Source organism: Macrotis lagotis, chromosome 4 (assembly GCF_037893015.1).
Source record: "Macrotis lagotis isolate mMagLag1 chromosome 4, bilby.v1.9.chrom.fasta, whole genome shotgun sequence".
Classification (NCBI taxonomy): domain Eukaryota; kingdom Metazoa; phylum Chordata; class Mammalia; order Peramelemorphia; family Peramelidae; genus Macrotis; species Macrotis lagotis.
This window is the reverse complement of record NC_133661.1, coordinates 274,705,397-274,732,490: the sequence shown is the minus strand read 5'-3', so window position 1 is coordinate 274,732,490 and position 27,094 is coordinate 274,705,397. Positions and strand designations below refer to the sequence as shown.

General features: G+C 36.2%; 1 protein-coding gene across 5 annotated transcripts in view; it reads left to right on the top strand.

Annotated features, from left to right (window-relative positions):
• The window catches only part of GPHN (gephyrin), a 714,820-nt gene that overhangs the window by 656,251 nt on the left and 31,475 nt on the right, over window positions 1-27,094 (top strand). For all 5 annotated transcript variants that reach the window (XM_074236098.1, XM_074236097.1, XM_074236096.1 and 2 more), the window contains one exon: window positions 17,263-17,350. In XM_074236098.1, coding sequence (XP_074092199.1) covers window positions 17,263-17,350 — 88 coding nt within the window. The remainder of the gene's footprint in view (window positions 1-17,262; window positions 17,351-27,094) is intronic.

Genomic DNA, 27,094 nt, shown 5'->3' with positions numbered 1-27,094 from the left:
ATTGCCAAACAGATGCTTACTTTCCTTGGTGAAAGGCATTTCCTGATCAAAAGTTCTTTATATCAGTGATAGCCTAGGTCTGGGTCTATTCCTCTCTCTCACCTCCTTACCCCATCCTCCTAAAACAACAATACAACAACAAATTCTGTGAGGTAAGTAATATGAATTATTATTCTCATTTTGCAGATGAGGAGGCTCAGAGAGAAGTGATTTCACTATGGTCATATGAGTAGTAAATATTAGAGCAGGGATTCTAGTCCAACTCTCTTCTCTCCAAACCCAATGGTCTGAATGTGTTAATTCCTCTGAATATCTCTGACATACAACCTTTTTATTTTCTTTTCCCACTAGGCCAGCTCAAGTCATCTCGTCCTTGAACTTATTTTAATAGACCTCCTAATTGTTCCCTATACCCCCATTTTTCTTTTTTTTTTTTTAGTTTTTTGCAAGGCAGATGGGGTTAAGTGGCTTGCTCAAGGCCACACAGCTAGGTAATTATTAAATATCTGAGACCAGATTTGAACCCAGGTACTCCTGACTCCAGGGCCGGTGCTTTATCCACTACACCACCTCACCGCCCCCCATACCTCCATTTCAAGGAAAATCATTACAATATCTGCTTATCATCTCTGCCAGATCAGTCTTTTTAAAAATACATATTTAGTCATATAACTCCTCTGCTTAAAAACAAAACAAACAAAAAAAATTCACATGAATTTCCATCAACTTGAGAACTGATTCAATAGTTTGACTTTCAAATTGTTCCAAGACTCTTGTCTATCTTGCCTCTAACCACACCCTATTTTTATCTATCTTTGCTAGAGTTTTTGCTCTAGCCAGACTTATCTAATCAATGTATATTTATTAAAGGCCTACTATGTGTAGTACTGTACTAGCACTAAGCACTGTGCAAGATGTTGGGAATACAAAGACTGAAGTAAAACAATCCCTGATCTCAAGGAACTACCATATGTATATACATAAATATGTATTATGTAGAACAATACATTATACATATATATATATATATTAAATAGACAAATAGTACAACATAGATATGAGTCTACTGGGGTAAGGATGTGTTGTCTTAAGAGTTGGTTAAATAAGGGGCAGCTCAGGAATGCAGGATTGGTTCAATATTAGGAAAGCTGTTAGTGTAATTAATTATATCAATAACAAAGCCATCAGAAATCATATGATCATATCTATAGATGCTGAAAAAGCTTTTGACAAAATACAGCACCCATTCCTACTAAAAACACTAGAGAGTGTAGGAATGAATGGACTGTTCCTTAGAATAATAAGCAGTATATATCTGAAACCATCAACAAGCATTATATGCAATGGGGAGAGGCTAGAGGCATTCCCACTAAGATCAGGGGTGAAACAGGGATGCCCATTATCACCACTACTATTCAATATTGTATTAGAAATATCAGCTTCAGTAATTAGAAAAGAAAAAGAAATTGAAGGAATTCGAATTGGGAAGGAAGAGACAAAACTCTCATTCTTTACAGATGACATGGTGGTCTACCTAGAGAATCCCAAGAAATCATCCAAAAAAACTACTGGAAACAATTAGCAACTTTGGCAAAGTTGCAGGATATAAAATAAACCCTCATAAATCCTTAGCATTACTATATATGACTAGCAAGATGCAGCAGAAAGAGCTAGAAAGAGAAATCCCATTCAAAATACCCTCAGACAATATAAAATACCTGAGAGTAGTGGTGATAATGGGCACCCTTGTTTCACCCCTGATCTTAGTGGGAATGCCTCTAGCCTCTCCCCATTGCATATAATGCTTGTTGATGGTTTCAGATAGATACTGCTAATTATTCTAAGGAACAGACCATTCATTCCTACACTCTCTAGTGTTTTTAATAGGAATGGATGCTGTATTTTGTCAAAAGCTTTTTCAGCATCTATCGATATGATCATATGATTTCTGATGGGTTTGTTGTTGATATAATTGAGTTTACTAACAGTTTTCATAATATTGAACCAACCCTGCATTCCTGGAATAAATCCTACTTGATCATAATGTATTATCCTGGTGATAACTTGTTATAATCGTTTTGCTAAGATTTTATTTAGGATTTTTGCATCTATATTCATCAGGGAAATAGGTCTATAATTTTCTTTCTCTGTTTTAACTCTTCCTGGTTTAGGTAACAGCACCATATTGGTTTCATAGAAAGAGTTAGGCAGAGTTCCATCTTTCCCTATTTTTCCAAAGAGTTTATATAGAATTGGAACCAATTGTTCCTTAAATGTTTGTTAGAATTCACTTGTGAATCCATCAGGCCCTGGAGATTTTTTTTGGGGGGGGGGGAGTTCAATAATGGCTTCTTGAATTTCTTTTTTCTGAGATAGGGTTGTTTAGGTATTTAATCTCTTCTTCATTTAACCTGGGCAACTTATATTTTTGTAAATATTCATCCATTTCACTTAGATTATCAAATTTATTGGCATGGAGTTGGGCAAAATAATTTCAAATCATTACCTTAATTTCCTCCTCATTGGTGGTGAGTTCACCTTTTTTCATTTATGATACTAGCAATTTGGTTTTCTTCTTTCTTTTTTTTTTAATCAAATTGACCAGAGGTTTATCAATTTTATTGGTTTTTTCATAATACCAACTTTTGGTTTTATTTATTAATTCAATAGTTTTTTTTGCTTTCAATTTTATTCATTTCTCCTTTAATTTTTAGAATTTCTAATTTAGTATTTAATCAGGAATTTTTGATTTGTTCTTTCTCTAAATTTTTTTAGTTGCATGTTTAGTTCATTGATTTCCTCTTTCTCCAATTTATTCATGTAAGCATTTAGAGCTATAATATATCCCCTGAGAGACTTTGGATGAATCCCACAGGTTTTGGTATGTTGTTTCATTATTATCATTATCTAGGATAAAATGGTTAATTCTTTCTATAATTTGTTTTTTGGTCTACTCATTTTTTAAAATGAGGTTATTCAGTTTCCAATTTGTTCTGGGTCTATATCTCCTTGGTCTAGTATTGCATATGACTTTTATTGCATTGTGATCTGAGAAAGATGTATTCACTATTTCTGCCTTTCTGCAGTTGATCATTAGGTTTTTATGTCCTAGTACATGGTCAACTTTTGTATAAGTTCCATGTACTGCAGAGAAAAAAGTATATTCCTTTCTATCCCCATTCAGTTTCCTCCATAAGTCTACCATATCTAATTTTTGTAACAATCTATTTACCTCCTTAACTTCTTTATTGTTTATTTTATGATTCGATTTATCTAGATCTGATAGCGGGAGGTCGAGGTCTCCCACTAGTAGAGTTTTGCTGTCTATTTCTTCCTGTAGTTCTTTCAGCTTTTCCTCTAAGAATTTGGGTGCTGTCCCACTGGGTGCATATATATTCAGTATTGAAATGACTTTATTGTCTATGGTACCTTTTAGGAGGATAAAGTTTCCTTCCTTAGTCTTTTAACGCTATCTATTTTTGCTGCTGCTTTGTCTGAGATAAGGATTGCTACCCCTGCTTTTTTTTACTTCAGTTGAAGCAAAATATATTTTGCTCCAACCTTTTACCTTTACTCTATATGTATCTCTCTGCTTCAAATGAGTTTCTTGTAAGCAGCATATTGTAGGATTCTGGTTTTTAATCCACTCCTGCTATTTGCTTATTTTTTTTTTACTTACTGATGCTTTTATTTTTATTTTATTTTTTTTATTCTCATTTTGTACAAATGTTTTTTTTTACATTAATAAAATATTCTTGTTTAAGAGTAAACAAAATACCCCTCCCCCATGAATATAGACTTGCTTGAGCCATAAAGTAAAGGGGAGAGAGAAAAAATTAAAATTAAAAAAAATTAAAATTAAAAAAATAGTAATAATTGTACGTATGGCCAGGTGGCACAATGGATGAAGCACCAGCCCTGAAGCCACGAGCACCCAAGTCCACATCCAGCCCCGTAGACCCAACAATCACCCAGCCATGTGACATGCAAGCCACCTGATCCCCACTGTCCTACAAAAACCAAAAATAAGAAAAAAAAAGACCCAAAATAAAATAAAATAGTAATAATAGTAGGGGTGGCTGGGTGGCAGACAGAGCATTGGCCCTTGAGCCAGGAGCACCCGGGTCCAAATCTGGCCCCAGACACCCAAAGATGACCCTGCTATGTGGCCCCCAGCAGGCCACCCAGCCCCATTTGCCCTGTACCCTCCCCGAAATAATAATAATAAAAAATGTGCTTCAGTCTTTGTTCCAACACCAACAACTCTGTCATGGGTGGATCTCATTCTTTATGATAAGTCCATCGCAAAAGTTACTTCCATATTTTTCCACCATTTCCATTGCTGATCACAAATCCCTACTTTCTTATTTCTCTACTACCATGTACTATATTTTCTCTTTCCTTTCACTCTGACTCTACTGTAGGGTCGCTGAGTGGCACAGCAGACAGATCCCTGGTCCTGGGGCTAAGAAGCCCTGAGCCCCCCCATACCACCCTTTAGGCCCAGCATCCACCTGGCCCTATGGTCCCGGAGAGGCCATCCAATCCCAGCCCCTTGCAAGAAGTAAAAAAGAAAATGCATTATATCTGACCACTCTCCCCCCATGGTCCATCCTCTCCTCCTTCATTCACATCCCCCCCCTTCTCCCTGTCCCCCGCCTTTTCTTCTTACTCCAGATCTCTATACCCCTTTGAGTTTATATGCTGTTTCCTCTCCTAGCCACCTCTGATGAGAGCAAAGTTTCCCTCATTCCCCCTTGCCTCCCCCTTCCATATCATTGCAATAGCTCATTGTAATAAAAAAATCTTATTATATGAAATATCTTGGCCTATTCCCCCCTCTCCTTTTTCTTTCTCCCATTACATTTCCCTTTTTTCTATTGACTCCATTTTTACACTATTTTATCTTTGAATTCATCTTTCTCCTGTCAACTATAAAAGCTCCCTCTACCTGCTCTATTAACTGAGAAGGTGCGAAGGTGCAGATGAGTATTACCAGTGTCATTTTTCTATGCAGGAATACATGCAGTTCATCATCATTAAGTCCCTCACATTTTCCCCCTCTCCTCCAATCTCCATGCTTCACCTGAGTCCTATATCTGAAGATCAAACCTTCTGTTCAGCTCTGGCCATTCCAAAAGGAACATTTGAAATTTCCCTGGTTCATTGAAAGTCCATCTTTTTTCCTGGAAGAGGACATTCAGTCTTGCTGGGTAGTTCATTCTTGGCTGCATTCTAAGCTCTTTTGCCTTCTGGTATATTATATTCCAAGCCCTACGAGCTTCCAGTGTAGTTGCTGCTAAGTCCTATGTGATCCTGACTGCAGCTCCATGATATTTGAACTGTGTCCTTCTGGATGCTTGTAATATTTTCTCTTTGACTCAGGAGTTCTGGAACTTGGCTATAATATTCCTAGGGGTTGGTTTTTTGGGATCTCTTTCTTGGGGGGATCGGTGGATTCTCTCCATTTCTATTTTGCCCTCTGCTTCTAGAATATCAGGGCAATTTTCCTGTAATAATTCTTTGAAAATGATGTCAAGGCTCTTTTCCTGATCATGACTTTCAGGTATTCCAATAATTTTTAAATTATCTTTCCTAAGTCTGTTTTCCATATCAGTTGTTTTTTCAATGAGATATTTCACATTTTCTTCTAATTTTTCATTTTTTTGGTTTTGAAGTATTGATTCCTGATTTCTGGTAAATTCATCATTCTCCCTGAATTCTGTTCTTTGTCTGAAGGATTTGTTCTCCTCAGAGAGTTTTCTTATCTCTTTTTCCATCTGGCCAATTTTGCTTTTTAAGGCATTCTTCTCCTCAATAACTTTTTGAACTGTTTTATCCATTTGACCTAAGCTGTTTTTTAGCATGCTATTTTCTTCAGCATTTTTTTGGATTTCCTTGACTAAGCTGCTGACTTCATTTTCATGTTTTTCCTGCATCTCTCTCCTTTCTTTTCCCAGTTTTTCTTCCAACTCCCTCATTTGATTTTCAAAGTCTTTTTTGAGCTCTCTCATAGCCTGAACCCAATTTCTGTATTTCTTTGAATCTTTAGATACAGGAGCTTGTGCTTCCTCATCTTCAGACTGAGTATTTTGATCCTTCTTGGGCTCATGAACAAAATATATCTCAATGGTGTTCCTCTTGTTTCTCTGCTTGCTCATTTCCCCAGCCTGGGCCTGGTTTGGGGGTGCTTCCTGATCTTTTGGGACACTACCACAAGAGTCTCAGTGTATGAGGCTCTGTCCTCCCTCCTGGTTTGTGAATGACCAAAAGCGCCCCCCTCTGCCACGGGGCTGAGGTGGGGGGGCCTAGACTGTGATCAGGATCTGAATGTGGTCAGAGCCCCAGAGTCCTGTTCCAGGGGCAGAGGACAGAGCTCTGCAGTCTCACTTCACTCCCTTCCCTCAGCTCAATGGGCTCATGCCCTGAGGGCTCCTGCTTACCAGCTCTGCCTGCTTCTGTTTCCAGATCTGGGCTGCGGAAAGACCAAGCTGCTTGCTGTGTGCTCTGAGGGCTGGGCTTCATGTGCTTGCTCTGGCAGAGGTCCCCTGCTGTTCCCCCACTTTGTGCCCGGTGCTCCCCAGGGTGCAGCTCAGGAGACTCCTCTGCTGCTGTGAGCCAGCTTCCAGTGCCCTGGGGCTGCCTCCGGGAGGCTGAAGTTCTTTCGCTCTCGTGGGCCACCCCTCTGGCTGGCCGCCCCTCTGACCCCAGGGAGCAGAGCCTTTCTGCTCTTTTCCAGATTACCTTGAGTAGGAGAACTGCCTTTCTGGGTCCCTTTGTGGGTTCTGTGTCTCGAAAGTTTAGATAGAGTCCTTAGTTTCAAGTTTTATCAGAGAGCACCTAAGACTCGATCCCTTCTTGTCGCCATTTTGGGTCCACCCCTCGCTTATGTTTTAAGGGAGAGTTCATCCCATTCACATTCAAGGTTATGATTACTAGTTCTTTATTGTCCTCCATGCTATCTTCCCTCCCTTTGTATTTTTCCCCCTTTCTCCCCCCCCTTTATCTATATTCCCCAGTATTTTGTTTCTGAATACCACCCCACTTCAGTGTGTTGGCCCTCCTATATCACACCCTCCTCTTTCTTTCCCCTTTCCCTTTTTCCCTTTTCCCTTCCCTTCCTTTTGTTATTTCCCCTTTTCCCCCACTCCCCTTCCCTTTCTCTGTCCCCCTCCCCTTTTCCCCTTTTAACACTTGAAAGGTTAGATATTTTATAAGTTAACCCAGTATTTGTAGGTTGACTTTAAGCCATATCTGATTAGAAGATTCAGGTGTTTCTCATCTGCTCCCTTCTTCCCCTTTATTACCATAGGGTTTTTTGGTACCTCTTAGTGTAATGAGATTTACCCTATTCACTCCCCTCCCTCCTCCAGTCTCTTTCCTGGCCCCCTTTTTAAGGAGGTGGTGTTTTTTAGATCATTCTAAGTCATAGAAAATTCTGAGTGTCTGTCCCTTCTAATTCAGTATATTCTATCAAATAGAGTCAAAATTCCTGGGTCTTTCTCCCAAGAGGGGTTAAAGCCAGTTATATCTCTTTAGATAGCAGTCTCATGGATAGGTTATGAATGTCCATCATTTCTGGCTAGGTATATTCTCTCTGTTAGAGTTACAATTCTCAAGATTTATGAGAATCTTTTTCCTCCCATGCTGGGATATAGCCACCTTTTTTTTGTTTTTTTTTACCTTTTCATTTGTCTCTTGAACCTCCTGTTTGATGTCCAAATTTTCTGTTTAGTTCTGGTCTTTTCAGCAGAAATTTTTGGAATTCTTCCATTTCATTAAATGTCCATCTTTTTCCCTGGAAGAGAAGGCTCAGCTTTGTGGGAAAGTAGATTCTTGGCTGCATTCCAAGCTCCCTTGCTCTTCAAAATATCTCATTCCAGGCCCTTCGATCCCTTAATGTTGATGCAGCCAGATCCTGCGTGATCCTTACTGTGGCTCCTTGATATTTAAATTGTTTCTTTCTGGCTGCTTGCAGGATTTTCTCTTTTATCTGATAATTCTAGAGTTTGGCCACAACATTCCTTGGTATTTTCATTTTAGGATCTTTTTCTGGTGGGGATCAATATACTCTTTCAATAACTACTTTGCCCTCCAATTCCATGATATCAGGGCAGTTTTCCATCACTAGATCTTGTAATATTAAGTCCAGGCTTTTTTTCTCTTCAATGTTTTCAGGAAGTCCTATAATTTTCAGGTTGCCCCTCCTCAATCTATTCTCAAGGTCAGTGGTTTTGTTGATGAGGTATTTTACATTTGCTTCTATTTTTTTCTATTTTTTGATTTTGTTTAACTGACTCTTGCTGTCTCATGGAGTCATTAGTTTCTGTAGACTCCATTCTTTTTTGGGGGAGGTGTTTTCTTCATTAACCTTTTGCAACTCCTTTTCCAATTGGTCAATTCTACTTTTGAAAGCTTTCCATTTGATCAGTTGAGGTTTTGAGAGAATTAATTTCTTTTTGCATTTGCCCATTTGAAGATCTGACAGAATTATTCTCATTTTGTATTTGTCCAATTGTACTTTCTAGGGTTTTATTTTCTTGTTGCAAGGTATTAATTGTCTCTCCCAAATTTTTAAGTTCCTTCCTTATTTCTTCAAGGAAGTCTTTCTGTGCTGAAGACCAGATTGTATTCTCCTCAGAGGTTCCAGGTCTCTCTGAGTTAGGGTCCTTCCCTTCCAAGAATTTTTCTATGGATCCACCTTTTCGCTGACCCTTCTTCATTTTTCTAAGACCTGATTGGGGTGGGGTGCTGATTCACAGGGGCTTGGGATCGCTAAAGGCTTTACTCCCTGAGTGCAGCTTCTCTGGCTGGCCAGTAGGAGGTGCTGGTTGCTTTCTCTGGAGTGTCTATGACCTTGCTTGAGGCCTTCTCCTTTGCTTGAAGGGAGGAGTTGGAGGTATTGAATTCTTTTGCCTTCAATCAATGGTGGGCTTTGCCCTGGCCTGAGGTCAGCTGGGCTGGTTCTTCTGCTCACACACCTGGGCCTGAGGAAGAAGTAGTTTGCATTTGTTTGTTAGGGAAGAAGTCTGAGTTGTAATGGGACTGAGACCAGGGGAGCCGGGATGGTGTCCAAAGCCTTCCTTCTCCAGAACTCTACCCCCAGCCCTGTCCCGGATCTCATGGGGGGACAGCTCCAACACCAGCAACTCACGCCCTGGTGGTCCAGCCCCACCCTGATCCAGCAGGTCCCACTCTTGGGCCCTCAGACTCCTGGTTCCAATTCAGCTATTGATCTGGCTGATCCAGGGCTGATCCTCCCTCTGAGCCCAGACTCACCCACCCGAATTCGGCCAAAGCTACTGCCGGAGACAAATCCTGAGGTAGATGTCCTTTCTCCTGGCTTTTCTTTCTGGGTTTTGTGGGTCGGATTTCTTTTAAGAGGTTTGTTCCATGTGATAGATGGGAAAGAGATCAGGAGACTTTAGAACTGTGCCTGTCTTCTCTCCACCATTTTGGCCAGAAATCCTATTACCTTTAATTTTTTTAAAAAATTATCTTATTATGTAATTTTGCTATCTCTTATACTTTATGTTTCTTCCTTAAGGATATGTTTTTTTCTCTCATCACATTCAACTTAGATCAATGTATACCAGGGAAACAATGTAAAGACTAACAAAATGCTTTCTGTGGGAGGTGGTGGGAGAGAAACAAGATTAGGGGGAAAATTGTAAAATTCAAAATAAAATAAAATCTTTCTTAAATAAATAAATAAGGGGCAGCTAGGTGGTGGCAGTGAATAGAACACCAGCCCTGGAGTCAGGAGGACCTGAGGTCAAAATTTGGCCTCAGACATTTAATAATTACCTAGCTGTGTGAGCTTGTACAAATTACTTCACCCCAATGCTTTCCAAAAACTTAAAAAAAAAAAGTTGATTAAATGATGAGGCCTCATGTCAGAGGTAGAACTTGAGCTGAGTCTTGCAGGAGACACAGAATTCTAAGAAGCAGGGTCAGTGGGCATCCTAGACACAGGCTTAGAGACATCAACATATCTAAAAGAGTGAGCAGGGTGGGAAGTGGGATGGTGGGGAGAGATGAATATGCTTCCACAGTGGAGTATCATATTTGAAAAAGAGAGACCAGTTTGCAGAACAGTTTGAACTGAGGTTTACTGAAAAAGGGTCAGATTTCACACTTTTGAAAAATGAATCTTGAAGCTATGTGGCATTTGAATTGGAGAGAGAGAAGAAACTTGAGGCAAGAAGGAACATCTGTGAATGGAAATGTTAAGGCAAAGGTTCATGAGGACCTAAATTAGAGTCTTACTGTTTTGATAGAAAGAAAGGAATAAATATGTAGATAGAAAGGACAAGATTTGGCAGTCCATCAATAAACATTTTTCCCAATTGATATTTTATTTTATTTGGTATATGGTATGAAAGTTTTTCAACATTCTTCCAATGTATATGCATATTTATGTTACATAATTTTCTTCTACCCTCCCTTCCCTCATAGAACTAGAATTTCTTTTTTTAAATTTATTTATTTTTTATTAAAGATATTATTTGAGTTTTACAATTTTCCCCCCCCAGTCTTACTTCCCTCCCCCACCCCACCCCACCCCACCCACACTGAAAGCGATCTGTCAGTCTTTACTTTGTTTCCATGTTGTACATTGATCTAAATTGAATGTGATGAGAGAGAAATCATATCCTTAAGGAAGAGACAAGAAATGTAAGAGGTAACAAGATCAGACAATAAGATATCTGTGTTTTTTTCTAAATTAAAGGGAATAGTCCTTGAACTTTGTTCAAACTCCACATCTCCTTATCTGGATACAGATGGCACTCTCCTTTGCAGACAGCCCAAAATTATTCCCAATTATTATACTGATGGAATGTGCAAGTCCATCAAGGTTGAACATCACCCCCATGTTGCTGTTAGGGTGTACAGTGTTTTTCTGGTTCTGCTCATCCCACTCAGCATCAGTTCATGCAAATCCCTCCAGGCTTCCCTGAAATCCCATTCTCCTGTTTTCTTATAGAATAGTGTTCCATGACATACATATACCACAGTCTGCTAAGCCATTCCCCAATTGAAGGACATTTACTTGATTTCCAATTCTTTGCCACCACAAACAGGGCTGCTATAAATATTTTTGTACAGGTAATGTTTTTACCCTTTTTCATCATCTCTTCAGGGTATAGACCTAGTAGTGGTATTGCTGGGTCAAAGGGTATGCACATTTTTGTTGCCCTTTGGGCATATAGAACTAGAATTTCTGACAAAGTACTCATTTCTAAAATATACAGGGAACTGAGTCAAATATTTTTTGACAAACAGTCTAGAATATTGAACATGTATGTTTGAATTTAACATGTTTACAGGTTAGTCATTTTTAGTATGAGGAATTAGGACTAAGGGAAAGGAAAGAAAATCATGAGACAGGAAGGAAAAACATAAGAGAAATTTTTTAAAAGTGAGCATAATGTTCATTCAGATTCTGCAATTTTTAAAAAAAAATCTGTTTCATTTCTTTTGTCTTTCTCTGGATATGGATAGCATTGTCTCTAGTACAAGGTTGTCCTACTTCTCTGAACTTCTGAGAGGAGTTGCATCCATCAGATTTGATCAACTCACAATTGTCGTCATTAATGTGTACAATGTTGTCATTAATGCCTACAGTGTTCTCTTGGTTCTGCTCCCTTCACTCACTATCAGTTCCAGTAATTCTTTTCATGCTTCTCTAGAATCTTGACCATTCATGGTTTCTTATAGAACAATAGTACTCCATAACATTCATATGCCATAACTTGTTCAGCCATACCCCAATTGATGAACATCTCTGCAATTTCCAAGACTACCACCTCAAAATGAGCTGCTAATTAATATTTTGGGACATGTGGGACTTTACCCCTTTTTTATGATTTCTTCTGGATTTAGGCCTATGAATATGATTATGATTAGTTTTATTGTAATTTGGGCATAGTTCCATATTGTTCTACAGAATAGTTGGTTCACAACTCCACCAACAGTGCATTAATGTCCCAATCCTCCCCACACCCTCTCCAACATTGATCATTTTCCCTACCGCATAATTGTTTTAATTTTTATTTTTCAAATCTGTAATGTTTATAGCATTTTTCTTATGATAATATACAGCATGAATTTCTTTGTTTGAAAACTGCCTGTTCATATCCTTTGACCATTTATCAGTTGGGGAATGACTTGCAACCTTATAAATTTTATTCAGTTTTCCATATATTTTAGAAATGAGACCTTTATCAGAACCCCTAGTTGTGAAAACTGTTTCCCAACTTTGTTTTCCTTCTAATCTTGGCAGCATTGGTTTTATTAATGCAAAACCTTTTTTTATTTAATATGATCAAAACCATCCATTTTACAGTTTATATTGTATTCTATTTCTTGTTTTATCATAAATTTCTCCCCTTTCCATAGATCTGATTGATAGAGTATTTCTTGATCTGTTAATTGGTCTATGATATTGCCCTTTATGTCTAAATCCTTATACCATTTTGATTTTATTTTGGTATAGGGTATGAGATGTGGTTCTAATGCCTAGTTTTCCCTACAATTTTTGTTGAAGCTGATATCTTTAGGTTTTTCAAACAATAGATTACTAAGGTTATTTATTACTTTTTCTTTTTTACCTATCCTAATCTACATCCATTACTCCATTTCTTAACTAGTACCAGGCAGTTTTAATGACTGTCGCTTTATGGTATAATTTTTAGATCTGGCAAAGCAAGGCCACCTTCCTTTATATATTTTTTCATCAATTCCCTTGATATTCTTGACCTTTTGTTGTTCCAGATGAATTTTGTTGCCATTTTTCCCAGCTTAGTAAAATAACTATTTGGTAGTTTGATTGGTGTGGCACTGAATATATCATTTAATGTGAGGAAAATTGTCATTTTTATTATATTAGCTCGACTAATCATGAGCAGTTGACATTTTCCCAAATGTTTAGATCTGTTTTATTTGTTTGAAAAGTGTTTTGTAATTGTGTTCATACAATGTCTGAGTTTGTCTTAGGAGGTAGATTACCAAGTATTTAATATTGTCTGCAGTTACTTTAAATGGAATTTCTCTAGCTATCTCTTATCCTTGGGCTTGTTGCTCATATATAGAAATACTGATGATTTATGTGGGTTTATTTTATAGCATACTATTTTTCTAATTGTTTCAAGGAGTTTTTTAGATAATTTTCTAGGGTTCTCTAAGTATATCATCATATCATTTGAAAAGAACAAAAGTTTTGCTTCTTCATTTTGAATTCTAATTCCTTCAATTTCTTTTTCTTCACTTACTGCTTAAGCTACATTTCTAATACTATATTGAATAGTAATGGTGATAATGGGCATCCTTATTTCACCCCTGATCTTATTGGAAATGCTCCTAATTTATCCACATTATATATAATATTTGTTGATGTTTTAGATAGATACTGATTATTATTTTTAAGAAAAACTCCATTTATTCTTATACTCTCAAGTGTTTTTAATAGAAATGAGTGTTATATTTTGCCAAAGTATTTTTCAGCATCTATTGAGATAATCAAATGATTTCTGTTGGCTTTGTTATTAATATGTTTGTGTTGAGTGGTTTCTGAATATTGAACCAATCCTGGCTACCTGGTATAAATCCTACCTGATCATGGTGTATTATCCTAATAATAATTTGTTGTAATCTCTGCTAAAATTTTATTTAAGATTTTTGCCTCAGGTAGGCTAGGTGGGACAGTGGATAGAGCACCAGTCCTGGAATCAGGAGTACCTGAGTTCAAATCAGGCCTCAGACACTTAATAATTACCTAGCTGTGTGACCTTGGGCAAGCCATTTAACCCCATTTGCCTTGCAAAAACCTAAAAAAAATAAAAGATTTTTGCCTCAATGTTCATAGGGGAGATCAGACCAATCTTTGTCTGTTTTGACTCTTCCTGATTTAGGTATCAGCACCATCGTGGTATAATAAAAGGAATTTTGCAGAACACCTCCAATTTTTTTTAAAATAGCTTATATAGAATTAGAATTGAGTTTTCCTTAAGTGTTTGATAGAATTCACTTGTCACTTAACCTAGAGACTTTTTCTTAGGCAGTTTATGGATGGTTTCTTCAGTTTCTTTTTCTGAAATGGAGTTATTTTATTTCCTCTTCTCTTGGTCTGAGTAATTTGTATTTTTGTAAATATTCATCCTTTTCAGTCAACTTATCAAATTTTTTGGCATACAGTTGGACAAATAGTTCTGAATTATCTCTTTAATTTTTTCCTTATTGGTGGCGAGTTCATCCTTTTCATTTTTCATTCTAGTAATTTGGTTTTCTTCTTTCTTTTTTTTGTAATCAAATTAAAGGTTTATCTATGTTAATAATTTTTTTCATTAAAAACAACTCCTAGTTTTATTTACTAGATCAAGGATTTTCTTGCTTTCAATTTTATTAATCTCTCCTTTGATTTTCAGAATTTCTAACTTTATATTTAGTTGGGGATCTTTGATTTGTTCTTTTTTTCTAGTTTTTTTAGTTACATACCCAGTTCATCGATCTCCTCTATCTTAAGCATTTAGAGATATAAAATTTCTCCTAAAAACTTTAAGTTTACTTTCACTTATACCTTTGCCTCCCCTTTTATCAATTCTTTCTTCCCTTTTCTTTCACTTTCCTCCCTACTTCCCTGTAGGGTAGGATGGATTGTTAAGCCCAATTAGGAATATATAAACATTTATTTTTTTTTTGCTCATTTGGTTTGGTTTTTTTTGCAAGACAAAAATAAAAGGTTAAGTGACTTGCCCAAGGTCACATAGCTAGGTAATTATTAAGTGTCTGTGGTCACATTTGAACTCAGGTCCTCCTGACTCCAACGCTGGTGCTCTATTTACTGTACCACCTAGCTGCCCCTAAACATTTATTTTTTTTTAAATAAATGCTTGTTTATTGATTTTTTTGAAGTCATGTAAAACATTTCCATATTAGATATGTTACCCCCCCCAAAAAAGGATAAAAACAATATGCTTCAGTCTGCACTCATAGTTCATCAATTTTCTTTCTGAAAATACATAGCATTTTCATCATGTGTCTTTTGGAACTATCTTGAATCATTGTTCAGTCTACATTTATTGTGTCTACTATATGGCTATCATTGTCCTCAGCGATGAGATACACAAAGCTTACATTCCAAAGGGGGGGAAACAACAACTGATTTATATGAGATAAATGAAAGTGAGGAATTGAGGAGGGCGAGGAGGTCTGAATCCAAGTGACTGGAAGAGAAGAGTTGGTTTAGGAGGAAATTAGCCAACAAGTGTGTAGTGTGCTAGGCACTGAACATGCAATTACAAAGAATAAAATTCCCTAAATGCAAGGAGTTTATCTGGGGAGACAGCAAGTGTATGTACAAATATATTCAGAATAAGAATAAAGAAAATAAATGTTAGTTACTTGGGAAAGAATATTATCAAAGGGGGATCAAGAAGGACTTCATATAGAAGGTCGTTTCCAAACTGAATCTTAAAAGATTCATGAATCTTCAAAGGTGTGAATGAGAAGGGAATGCATTCCAAGCATGGGAGACTGCCAATAGTAATAAACAAAGATAGTCTGGATAGTAGAGGCAGGAATGCAATGCTGACTAGACTGGAGAACGGGAATGGGAACAGGACATGGGTGAAAAAAAAGTAGATTGGGCAAATCACTTAACCCCATTGCCTTGCAAAAAAAAAAAACAAACCTAAAAATAAGATAGATTGGGACCAGGATAGGGAGAGCTTTAATAGCTAAATAGAAGAATCTATATTTGATCCTAAAGACAAAAGAAAGTGATTATTAGATTTATGGTTAGATCTTCTTTTAAAGAAAATCATTTTGGCCACCTTGTAGAGCTTCCCAAACTCAAATATGGAAGAGACTTGAAAAAGGTAGAGACAATTAGGAAGCGATTACAATAATCCAGGTAGGCATGATAAAGAGCCTGAACTGGAGTAGTGACTGTATGAGAGGAGAGAGAGAAAATGTATGTGAGAGATGACCTCAGGATTTGACAACTAATTTGATATATGCTGTGAGAGAACAAAGAGTCAAGAATAATTACCAAGGTTTAGGATCTGGAAGACTGGAAGAAAAGTAGTACCTTCAACAAAAATAACAAAGTTTCAAACAAGTATATATTTGGTAGGAAATTTTAATGAGTCCTCTTTTGGACATGTTTGGCATAAATTATCTATGGGGCATACAGTTTTAAAAGTCTAATGGCTAGTTGGTGATGCAGAACTGAAATTCAAGGGAAAAACTAGAGTCAAATATATAGCTCTTTCAATAATTTGAATAAGAATGATAATTAAACAAGAGAAAGAGAGGTTGATTGGGGGCGGGGGTGGAAATCTACTGGAAAACATAGAAGAGGATAGAAGTTAAAAGGCATACTATATGGAAGAGTTGGCAAGAAGAACGACCTCATTCATTATCAGAGACTAGGAGAAAAAAGAAAACAGTTGGAAAAGATGTCATTCAGCTTTGAAGTATGGAGAGGAGGAGAAAGATGCTGAGTAACCTTCATTTTTTCAGTAAGGTCAGAGTTAAGGTCCTCAGGTGAGAGTTGGCAGTGGAAGAGAAGGGCGAGAGGCTTGAGAAGAGAAGATTTGGACAGTAAAAAATGGGAGGAAAAAAAAGGAAACATGAATTTTGTTTTGCCCATGTGGAGTTTGAATTATCTATAGGATATCCAGATAAAAATGTCCAGTAGAATCAGTTGGTGAGGCAGACTGTGTCTAAATAACTAGATCTGGAAGTGATAGGCCAAAGCAATGGAAATTTATGTAATCACAGGCTGCAAACACTCCTGTCTTAGTCATAGTTCCAAGCTTTTACTAATGCCAGCACCAGCAATAGCATTATCCCTTCTCTTAGGTCCAGTCTTCCCTTCAGTGTTTAATTCAAGGTCTTCCTCTTTCATATCTTCTTTAACATCACTATCATTTATATCTCTTTATAACTCATTTTGGAACTTGATTCCATGATGCCTATACAAAACTATCATATGAGTAGATCTTTTTTTCCCCTCAACCAGATTAAAATCTTCTAAAGGGAAGGGACCAGATCTTATGCTTAAATGTGATAAAATATACTTGTGTGTATATGTGTGTATACAGTATACAGTAATAATATACAGAAGTATGTTTTTGTATATTCCCTTCAATGCTATCCTTGGGGCTCAGTGTTTACTCAAAAAGTAAAGTGGTTTATTTTAAGTTTGTACTGTATCTGAGTCCTTCTATGTATTAATTTCTTTTCATTTTCTTATAGCCCAGATGATTTACTCAATGCCTTGAACGAAGGTATTAGTCGTGCAGATGTCATCATCACATCAGGGGGTGTATCCATGGGAGAAAAGGTAAGAAAAAGAGAATTCATGCCCCCATTGTAATTCTCTCACAGATGGTCAGTCTGGTTTTTATTGCCCTGGTATCTGACAAGGTCCTCAAGTAGCCTTTGCCCATTGGAGCACCTTCAGTTTAGGTGGGTAGGAGAACCCATTTGGATCCAAACCCAAATGGTAGTATAATCCAAAATAGGTGGTTTTACAGTTTCCATCAGATTTTTTTTTAAAAATTCTCCCTTAACTCCACAATGTTTCTCGAAGACCATCTGTACTCTTGAGAAAAAAGTTCCTAATCAATCAAACAAAGTCTGTTATATAAAACCTATATAGATCATCCTGCCCTAAGCAAGTACAGGATCCCAAACTTACTATAGCTCTAAAGCTTTCTAAATGAAAGAATTTAGCTCCCCAGGTCTGATACATTGTACTCTGAGCCAGAGTTGAAATACAAGGAAGGATTTTTGATCTCTTTGAAAAATGGAAGCAAATTTTGGCTTAAATTTTGGTGTAAGCTCCTGATGACAAATTGCAAGTATCCCAGTTGGAAAACTTTAGAATCAGCTTGTTCACTATCATATCTGAAATATACTTCTGACTTTAAATTTTGATATTTTAAAAATATTCTGATATTAGCCAGATTAATCCTCCTATGCTCAGTTCTAATTTCATTGTGTATCAGTAGTCTGAAGAAATCATAGAATTCAAGATCAAGAGCTAAGAAAAGACCTTAAATATGATCTAATTCACCCTACTCCCCTTATTTTCCAAATGAGGAAACTCTTAACCAGACAAGATTGTGACTTGTTCAAAGTCCTAGGTTGTAAGTGACAACAACAGCATTTGACCCCAAGTCTGCTGACTCCACATTGAGTCTGGCTCTTTTCACTAGGCCATGCTGCTCCTCAAGTATTAATTATTTTGTTATGATAGCAATTTCTTATTTTCTAAGAGTATGATTTCTCTTAGCTAGAGTTCATTTCTTTCAAACCCTTTGCAGTAGGCCTGCTCTAGTCAGTATAATCCTTGGTCCCATCATACCTGTTTAGGAAACAGAATCCCTTGTCTTTCCCTTCAAAAATTAACCTTCAGAGGGTTTAAGAATAGTTTCTCATTTACCAAAAAATCACAAAGGGAAACATTTCTTTAACTAAAATCACTTCCATTAATAGTATACAGAAATAGGGGGCAGCTAGGTGGTGTAGTGGATAAAGCACCGGCCTTGGAGTCAGGAATACCTAGGTTCAAATCTGGTCTCAGACACTTAGTAATTACTAATTAGCTGTGTGGCCTTGGGCAAGCCACTTAACCCCATTTGCCTTGCGAAACAAAACCTAAAAAAAAAAATAGTATACAGAAATAGAGATCAAAAAGCACAACTCAACAAATAGATTGCTGAGTTGTCTTTCATTTAAAACTTGAGAATAGTCTTCAGCACCAAGTACAGAAAACTCCAGTAGTCCTCCCAGAGATCACAGAGGCAGAATGCTGAGAACTGTACATTTTTGTTTTGATTAGTCTTAGTATTTAGACTGACATATTACAAATATTAAATATATGGTCTCCTTAGAAGCAATTCCTGCACATGACTCCTAATAAACTTAAGAAGAGAGTGTTGCTTAACTGATTGTTATTCCAAAAATGTATTACTTGTGTTCAAATGACAAGTTTATAACATACCTTTTCTGGTCTATTATACTTTATCTGAATGAAGAAAGTCCATTTTCCATTTTCCCTTCTGGTTGTGCAAGTAAGAAATGACTCATTGGTGAAGGATACTGGCTTTTTTGGTTTTTTTTAAACTATGCAAGCACTACCTAAAAGTCATATAACTGAGAAGTGAAGAATATTTGAGGTTTCGCTGTGCTGATTTGCTTGGAATGATAATAGTTTTTTGTTCTGAACCTGTGGTGTCATTGACATAAGAAACTCCTAGTGAGGAAACTCCACCAAGGCAGATCAAAACCTGTTCTACAACTCACATTCTCCAAAGTTGCCTGGAGAATGTGAAGTAAATTCCTCAGAGTCACATAGTCAGTGTGCCAAAACCTCTCAGGAATAATGATAGTTTGGACCAATGAAGTACTTGAAGATTTTATAAAGCACTTCTCTTATAACATTGACATGAATCATTATCTTCATTTTATACATACAGAAACTAAGTAGTTAATTGATTTGGATGATATTACAAAAAAGTGAAGTGTCAGAGCCAAATTTCAAACAGTGTCTCCCATACATATATTAAAATTTTACAAAATTCTATGATATGACCCCAAAGATAACTTTGTTTAACCATTTAATGGCTATCAATCTCAGACTCGCCTCAGAGGTTAACTAGTAAGAGGGACAAGGTTCTTTAGAGGCTATCAACAGATGATATCTTTGCATAGAATATGTGTTTATTACAAAATCATTCAAAGATTAATCTTGGTAAGCTACCAAATTTTTTTTTGAGGCAATAATTATTTTTTTGTAGTCCATGTCTAAGGCTAGATATGAACTCAGGTCCTCCTGATTCCAGGACCAGTGCTCTATCCACCTAGCTACCTACTAGTCATGACTCTTGAAAAAATAAAATGGACAAAAAAATGAGTATACTGCTTATAATATGCTGCTCATTTTTTAAAATTTCATTTGTCTTTAAAAAATTAATATTTTCCCTCTTTTCCTTTGGGGCAAGAACAACTAACTGTTTTCTTATGTGGTCATGTGGTGAAATCATCATTCTATATCTGTATACTCTCCTATAGCATGACAATTCTTTTTTTTTTAAGACTAGGCAAATTTATTGATTTATAACCTTCTAAAAGAAGAGAATAGGCATTGTTTGAGTTCTCCCTACATGACAAAGGAGGAGATAGATTATTTTAATATCTCAGAACTGAATTACAACTATATTCAGATAGAAAAAATTCCAGTGAACAAAGTGGTTCAGAGATAAAATTGTTCAATTTCATAAAGCAAAGAAAAAAGAATTTCTTAATAGCACAAGAAAAGTATGATATATTCCTATTTTAAGACATACTATGATTCTATGAATATTTATTTTGCATAATACCTTTATTTCAGTGTCTAGGGTAAGAACTTTAGCTATATTTATATAATAATTCTGGTAAAGAAAAAAATCCTTATCACCAGTGTTTCCCAAAGCATTCAGGCTTTTAGGATTATAGGATCATATAATTTCATGGTGTAAGAAGCTTTAACAATCATAGGATCAAAAATCTATTCTTGAAGCCATATCATGAAACTCTCTCACTTCACAATAGATGAGGAAACTGAGACCTAAAGAGGTTAAGGGTCCTATGCCCAAGGTCACACAGGAAGTAAAGTGATCTAGTTTAGATTTGAAAATCAAGACCAAAATGAGTGAAATTATTTATCCAAGGCTACTTTGGTGAATCCCACATACAGAAGTCCTTCTTGGCCCAGGAAAAAAGAGCCCTAGTCCTCTCAGCTCTGAAATTATTTGCATAGACTAAGGTTTGGTCCTGGAGGATTCTGAAGTCTCAGAGTCAGGCTTCTTTTCATTTTATTTCTAGTTTTTTATGCCCCAACTCCTACACAGGGCTCAGGGAGAATCACATAAACTTGAAATTAGTTCCTGAGTTCCTCTAAAGGATGTAGTAGAAAGTTATCCAGTATACAGTGGGAATCAAGAATAGTATAACTATTCATTTCTTCCACACAAATTCTTAAAAAACACAGAAAACATAAACATTAGCAAAAAACTCAAGAAGCAGTCATAACTTCTAAATATGATTTTATGGGATAGCTAGGCAGCTAATAAATAAATAAATAGATAAATAGATAGATAGATAGATAAATAAATAAATAAATAAATAGATAAAAATTTTGCTTCTCCAGTGATTTGATGCTTTTAAACATCAAAACATGAAGCATTTTGCGAGATTTCTGAATAGGCATTTCATTTTTCTCTCCAGTTCTGTACTATCTCCTTCAGGTTTCATATCTTTTGTTTTTGTTTTGTTTTGGCTTTTTTTGGAAAGCCATGGGGTTAAGTGAGTCATCCAGGGACACAGCTGGTATCAAGTGTATGAGGTCAAATTTGAATTCAGGTCCTCCTGACTCCAGGTGCTGGTGCTCTTCATGTCTTTTAGCAAACTAGGTGAGGGGTTGAGATTTTTCCTTCTGCCCATGGTCATTTTTCTCTACCACCTCTCAGAAGCCCCTGACTTTTTTTTCTATTTCAAACTCATTTTTAGTGCTGTATTTTTTAATCTAATTTAATTTTTTTGTTAAATTTTAAGTTCCAACTTGTTTACTTTCCTCTCTTCCCATTTCACACTAGAAAAGGTCACCATTTGACAAAGATTTATAAATATATGTAAAAATCATCCTATATTCTGAAGGTAGAAAGTATCTTTCTTAATAAATCCTTTTTATTTGAACTGAATAATTATAATACTTAGAATTATTTATTCACAGTTGTTATTTGAACAACATTGCTGTTATTATATACAACATTCTCTTGTTTCTGCTCATTTCACTTTTGATTATTTCTTTCAAGTCTTTCCATGGTTTTGGGGGGGATTTTTTTTAGGTTTTTGCAAAGCAAATGGGGTTAAGTGGCTTGCCCAAGGCCACACAGCTAGGTAATTTAAGTGTCTGAGGCCGGATTTGAACCCAGGTACTCCTGACTCCAGGTCTGGTGCTCTATCCACTGCACCACCTAGCCACCCCTTCCATGTTTTTCTAAAATCAACTAACACATCATTTCCTTTTTTTTTTTAAGGTTTTTTGCAAGGCAATGGGGTTAAGTGGCTTGCCCAAGGCCACACAGCTAGGTAATTATTAAGTGTCTGAGACCAGATTTGAACTCAGGTACTCTTGACTCTAGGGCCAGTGCTCTATCCATTGTACCACCTAGCCACCCCCAGCACATCATTTCTTACAACACAGTAGTAATTCCATCAGTTGGACTTCATTTTTTTACATCACTATAGTTTCCCTTCTGTGTGTCCCCATCTCTTTTGCTTTTTTCTTTTTTTTTTTTTAGTTTTTTTGCAAGGCAAATGGGGTTAAGTGGCTTGCCCAAGGCCACACGGCTAGGTAATTATTAAGTGTCTGAGACCGGATTTGAACCCAGGTACTCCTGACTCCAAGGCCGGTGCTTTATCCACTACGCCACCTAGCCGCTCCCCCATCTCTTTTTCAAAGGACAAAGGACCATCCCATATCACAAATTGTATTTTTTAAAGACAAAAAAGAAAAATTAATATATATCATAAAAAAATCCTGAAAATATTTGCTGTATACAACACTTGTGGTTCACACACTCTTCAAATGGATAGGGTGGGAATATTTTCTCATATCTCTTCTTTCAAGTCATACTTATACTACATAATTTTGCAGCATTCACTTTTGATTTTTTATGTGTGAGGGTTTTTTTGTGGTTGTCTACACTGTGGTTTATCTACATTGTGGTATAATGTCTTCTTGACTCTTCATTCAACATCAGTTCATATAAACCACAATTTATCATATTTGTCTTATAACGTTCATATTCATATATCATAATCTATAAGTATCTACTTTGTTTTCAATGCGTTGTTTCACAAAAAAAGTGCTGCTATAACATTTGGTGAGGATGGAAATATTCTTCTCAGGGACCTCTTTCAAGTAAAAATCTAGTAATAGAACCTCTGAGACAAAAGGCATTTTTCTTACTTTATTTGCATAATTCCCAATTGCTTATCAGAATGATTGTCAGAGCTCCACAAACACTGAAGTACCAGTCTTCCCTCAGCCTCTCATACTATTAGATGGAATATTTCAATATTTTCTCTTCTTTGGCAGGTTACAGTATAAGAGGTGAAATCTCAGGGCCCTTGACCTGTTAAACTTAGGAGATTTCCACTAAGATAGCAAATGTCCATCAGTAATATCATTTGGTTTCATAATCTCAAGAGTCTACAAGGGTTTTAAGATCAAGTCTCAAGCTGATCTTGGCTAGAATGTTATTGACTGGCAGGCAAGCAGTTTATCACCTCCTACTGAAAATACAGGTAGAAGTTCTGAAAGTAAGAAAAATATAAGTCACTCCTTAAAATCTACTCGTTCAGTAGCCCTTCCTAGCTCAGTGATCATTTTTCTCTGATGATGCTTAAAAAAAAAAAGTTTTTAAATTTTTTTTCAATTATCAAGTGGTTTTTTTCCTCTCTTTTCCCTCTCCTCATCTACTGGAATAATGATAATAATAACAACATTTATATAGTACTAAGAGCTTTACAATTTTTATCTCATTTGATCCTCATAAAAACCCTGGGAGATAAGCGCTATCAATATCCCAATTTTACAGATGAGCACACTAAGACAAACACAAGGTAAATGATTGTCCAGCTTCTAAGGCTGAATTTGAACTCAGATCTTCTTGACTCTTGGCCCAGAATTCTATACACTGTGCCACTTAGAAATGGAAACTTAGTATCATATAAACGTAGTTGAGCAAAATAAATTCTCACATTGACCATGTCCAAAATGTGCTTCACATTTTCATATTAATCTATCATTTCTTTCATAAGATAGGCCTAATTCTGTATCATCATTTCTCTAGACTCACTGACTGATCATTGCATTCATCAGAGTTCAAGTCTTTCAGGAATGTTCAGCTTTACAATTTTTAATATAATTGTATAAATTATTTTATTACTTCTGCTCTTTTAACTCTGCATCAGGTCATATAGGTATTCCAAGGCTTTTCTAAAACTCTTTCTTCAAACCCTATTGCCTTGGGGAAAAAAACTCTTCATTTCTTACAACACAATAGTAGTATTCCATTACTTTCATTTAGGATCTCACAATTTCTAGTTATTTGCCACCTCAAAAAGAATTGCTATAAATATTTTAAAACATATGATCTTTTCCTCTTTCTTTGTGGTACTGATTCAAAGGTCAAAGGACACAATGACCTATAATTAAAAATTTCTTTTCCAGAATAGTTGTACCATTTCATAAGTCCACCTATAAAGTATTAATATGTCTATTCTCCCACAACTTCTCCAACAATTGTCATTATTCTCTTTTATTAACTTTGCTAAAATGATTTCTCTAATTTTTTCATTTTTCACATATTTATGGATACCTTGGATTTCTTTCCTTGAAAACTGCTTCTTCATGGTCATTGACCATTTATCATTTAGGGAATAGCTCTCATTCTTATAAATTTAAATCTGTTCCATATATATCTTGGAAATGTGATCTTTATCAGAGACACTTGCTACAATAATATTTTCCCAGGTAATTCTTTCCTTTTTAATCTTAGCTGTATTGTCATTTGCTCTTCTCCAATCTTATAATACCTTTCCCTTTTTTTTATGATTTTTCAGAAATGACTGGCAATTGTTCATCAATGATATTTCCCATTTCTTTCAGTATCCAAAGATGTAACTCATCAGTTACAATAATGTGAACTCATCAAGGGCAGCTAAGTCTTCTCTAATTTGTGCCTCTGAATATTTCAAGTAGCAGCTCCTTTCCGTTCTAAAGACCTATCTTCTTAGCCAAGAAAAATAAGAGTTGGGCAACTCTCTCTATTCTCCAATTTTTTATCCTTTTCTCATGTACTAGAAACAACTGTCTAATTTTTTATTTCCCCTATTTTCCTCCAACTACTTGAATCATTAGCCCTCTTTTTTTTTGTCTTGCTTTTCCTTTTCAGATTCATATTACTCTCATCTTTAGAGCTCTTGACACTATTCCTATAGGTCCATGCCATGCTTTTGTATTCATTCTCTATCTTCTTTATATAACTTTCTAAATTTTAAATAAAGTCACTATTATGTGCTTCCTAGATCATGTAATAAGCCAGTTAACTGATCTCCCTTCGTCCATTCTCTCAGACTTCATATAGATCTCATATTGTTTTGCATCTTTCTAAGGTACTTGTCACACTCTATTTGTATATTATAATTTCTGTGCTTGTTTTTATCTCCCATATTAAATTTGTACTTTGAGAAATCTCTATCTTTTTAAAATGCAAGTATTATTTTACTTTTTGTCACTTAATATACATTAATCTTTTCTTTCTCCCACTTTCCCCTTCCTCAGGACAAAAATGAAAACAAAACTTTTATAAGGCATATGTCTAGCCAAACTGAAAAAAAAGTTCTCAATAATACATCCAAGAATGTATGTCTTATTCTACACCAAGATTCCTTACTTCTCTGTCAGGATAGGGGTATTGATGGAGTCATTAAATTTTACTCCAGATTCTTATTTTAATTGTATGAATCTGTTTCAAGTCTGTTTCTTATAAATGATATATTGTTGGATTCTGCTTTTTAACCATCCTGTTATTGTTTTTTGGATCATGCATGAGTCCTTGTCATTTCAAGTCTATGGCTGTGATCATGAATTGGGGGGTACCTAGGTGGTTCAGTGGATAGAGCACCACCCTTGGAGTCAGGAGGACCTGAGTTCAAATGTGGCATCAGACACAATAATTGTCTAGTTGTATGACCTTGGGCAAGTCACTTAACCCCATTGCCTTAAATAAATAAAAAAAATTTAATTGGATATATTTCTTTATCCTATTCTCTTTTTTCTCAGTTTCCCATCTTCTCCTTATAAAGAAGGTGGTGGTAAAAGAAAACATATGATCATATATTTGATGCTACTTGTGTTTCTTTTGCCTTTCTTTTCTCTTATCATCCAGAGTAAGACCACAGGGTGCGTGCTACTATTTGTGCTATTTGTGTCTAAACTTACTTTTCTTTTAAACCCCTCTTCAAGAACCACTCTCCTTAATTACATTTTATTTTGTTTAGGATTAATCCCTTCCTTAATCTATAGTACTTATTCCCTTCTCTGACTTCTCACATTCACTCTGAGTAAAATGTATTTCTGTCCCCAATTGTGTGCAAATATGTGTGTATATCTATATATAGATATAGATATAGATATAGATATAGATATAGATATTCTTCCCTTCTTTGACCAATTCAGATGAGAATGAGGTTAAAGTGATTCCTGTTGCCCTGCTCTTTCCCCCTTGTGTATAATCTTCCACAGGCATTCATTGATTATGTTAAATAATTTTCCCTTCTCTTCCTCTTCCTTTCCCCTTTATTGGGTTCCTTTTCCCCTACCTTTCCATTCTTTTAAGATCATCAATGCATAACAGAACCTTGGCTAGGTGCTCTGTCTTTTTGGACTCTGATCTCTGATAAATGATAAGGTTCTGAGGGGACACTTCAGTGTTTCTCAATATTAGAATTTAAATAGTTTATTCTTTTTTAGCCTCTTATCATTATTTTCTTATTCTTTTTTTTTTATATTTTTCTTGCCTCCTATATTTATTTTTAAGTTTCAATTCAAGGGGCAGCTAGGTGGCGCAGTGGATAAAGCACCAGCCCTGGAGTCAGGAGTAGCTGGGTTCAAATCCGGCCTCAGACACTTAATAATTACCTAGCTGTGTGGCCTTGGGCAAGCCACTTAACCCCATTTGCCTTGCAAAAAACAACCTAAAAAAAAAGTTTCAACTCAGCTCTGGTCTTTGTTTCCAGGGTGCGTGCTACACAGCTGCTATTTGTGTCTAAACTTACTCCTTAATGAACACAGTTTAGGACCATGACGACTTCTTATCCTTAAATACCCTTCCTAGTGCAGGTCCCCTTCTCACTCTTTTCTGAATCTATGACCTGGAATTGAGTAATAAGTGACAAAGCTGCCTGTTAGCTCCTATTCTGGTACTCTTCACCAGGAAAGTTCACTTTAAGCATAACTGAGACCCCAACC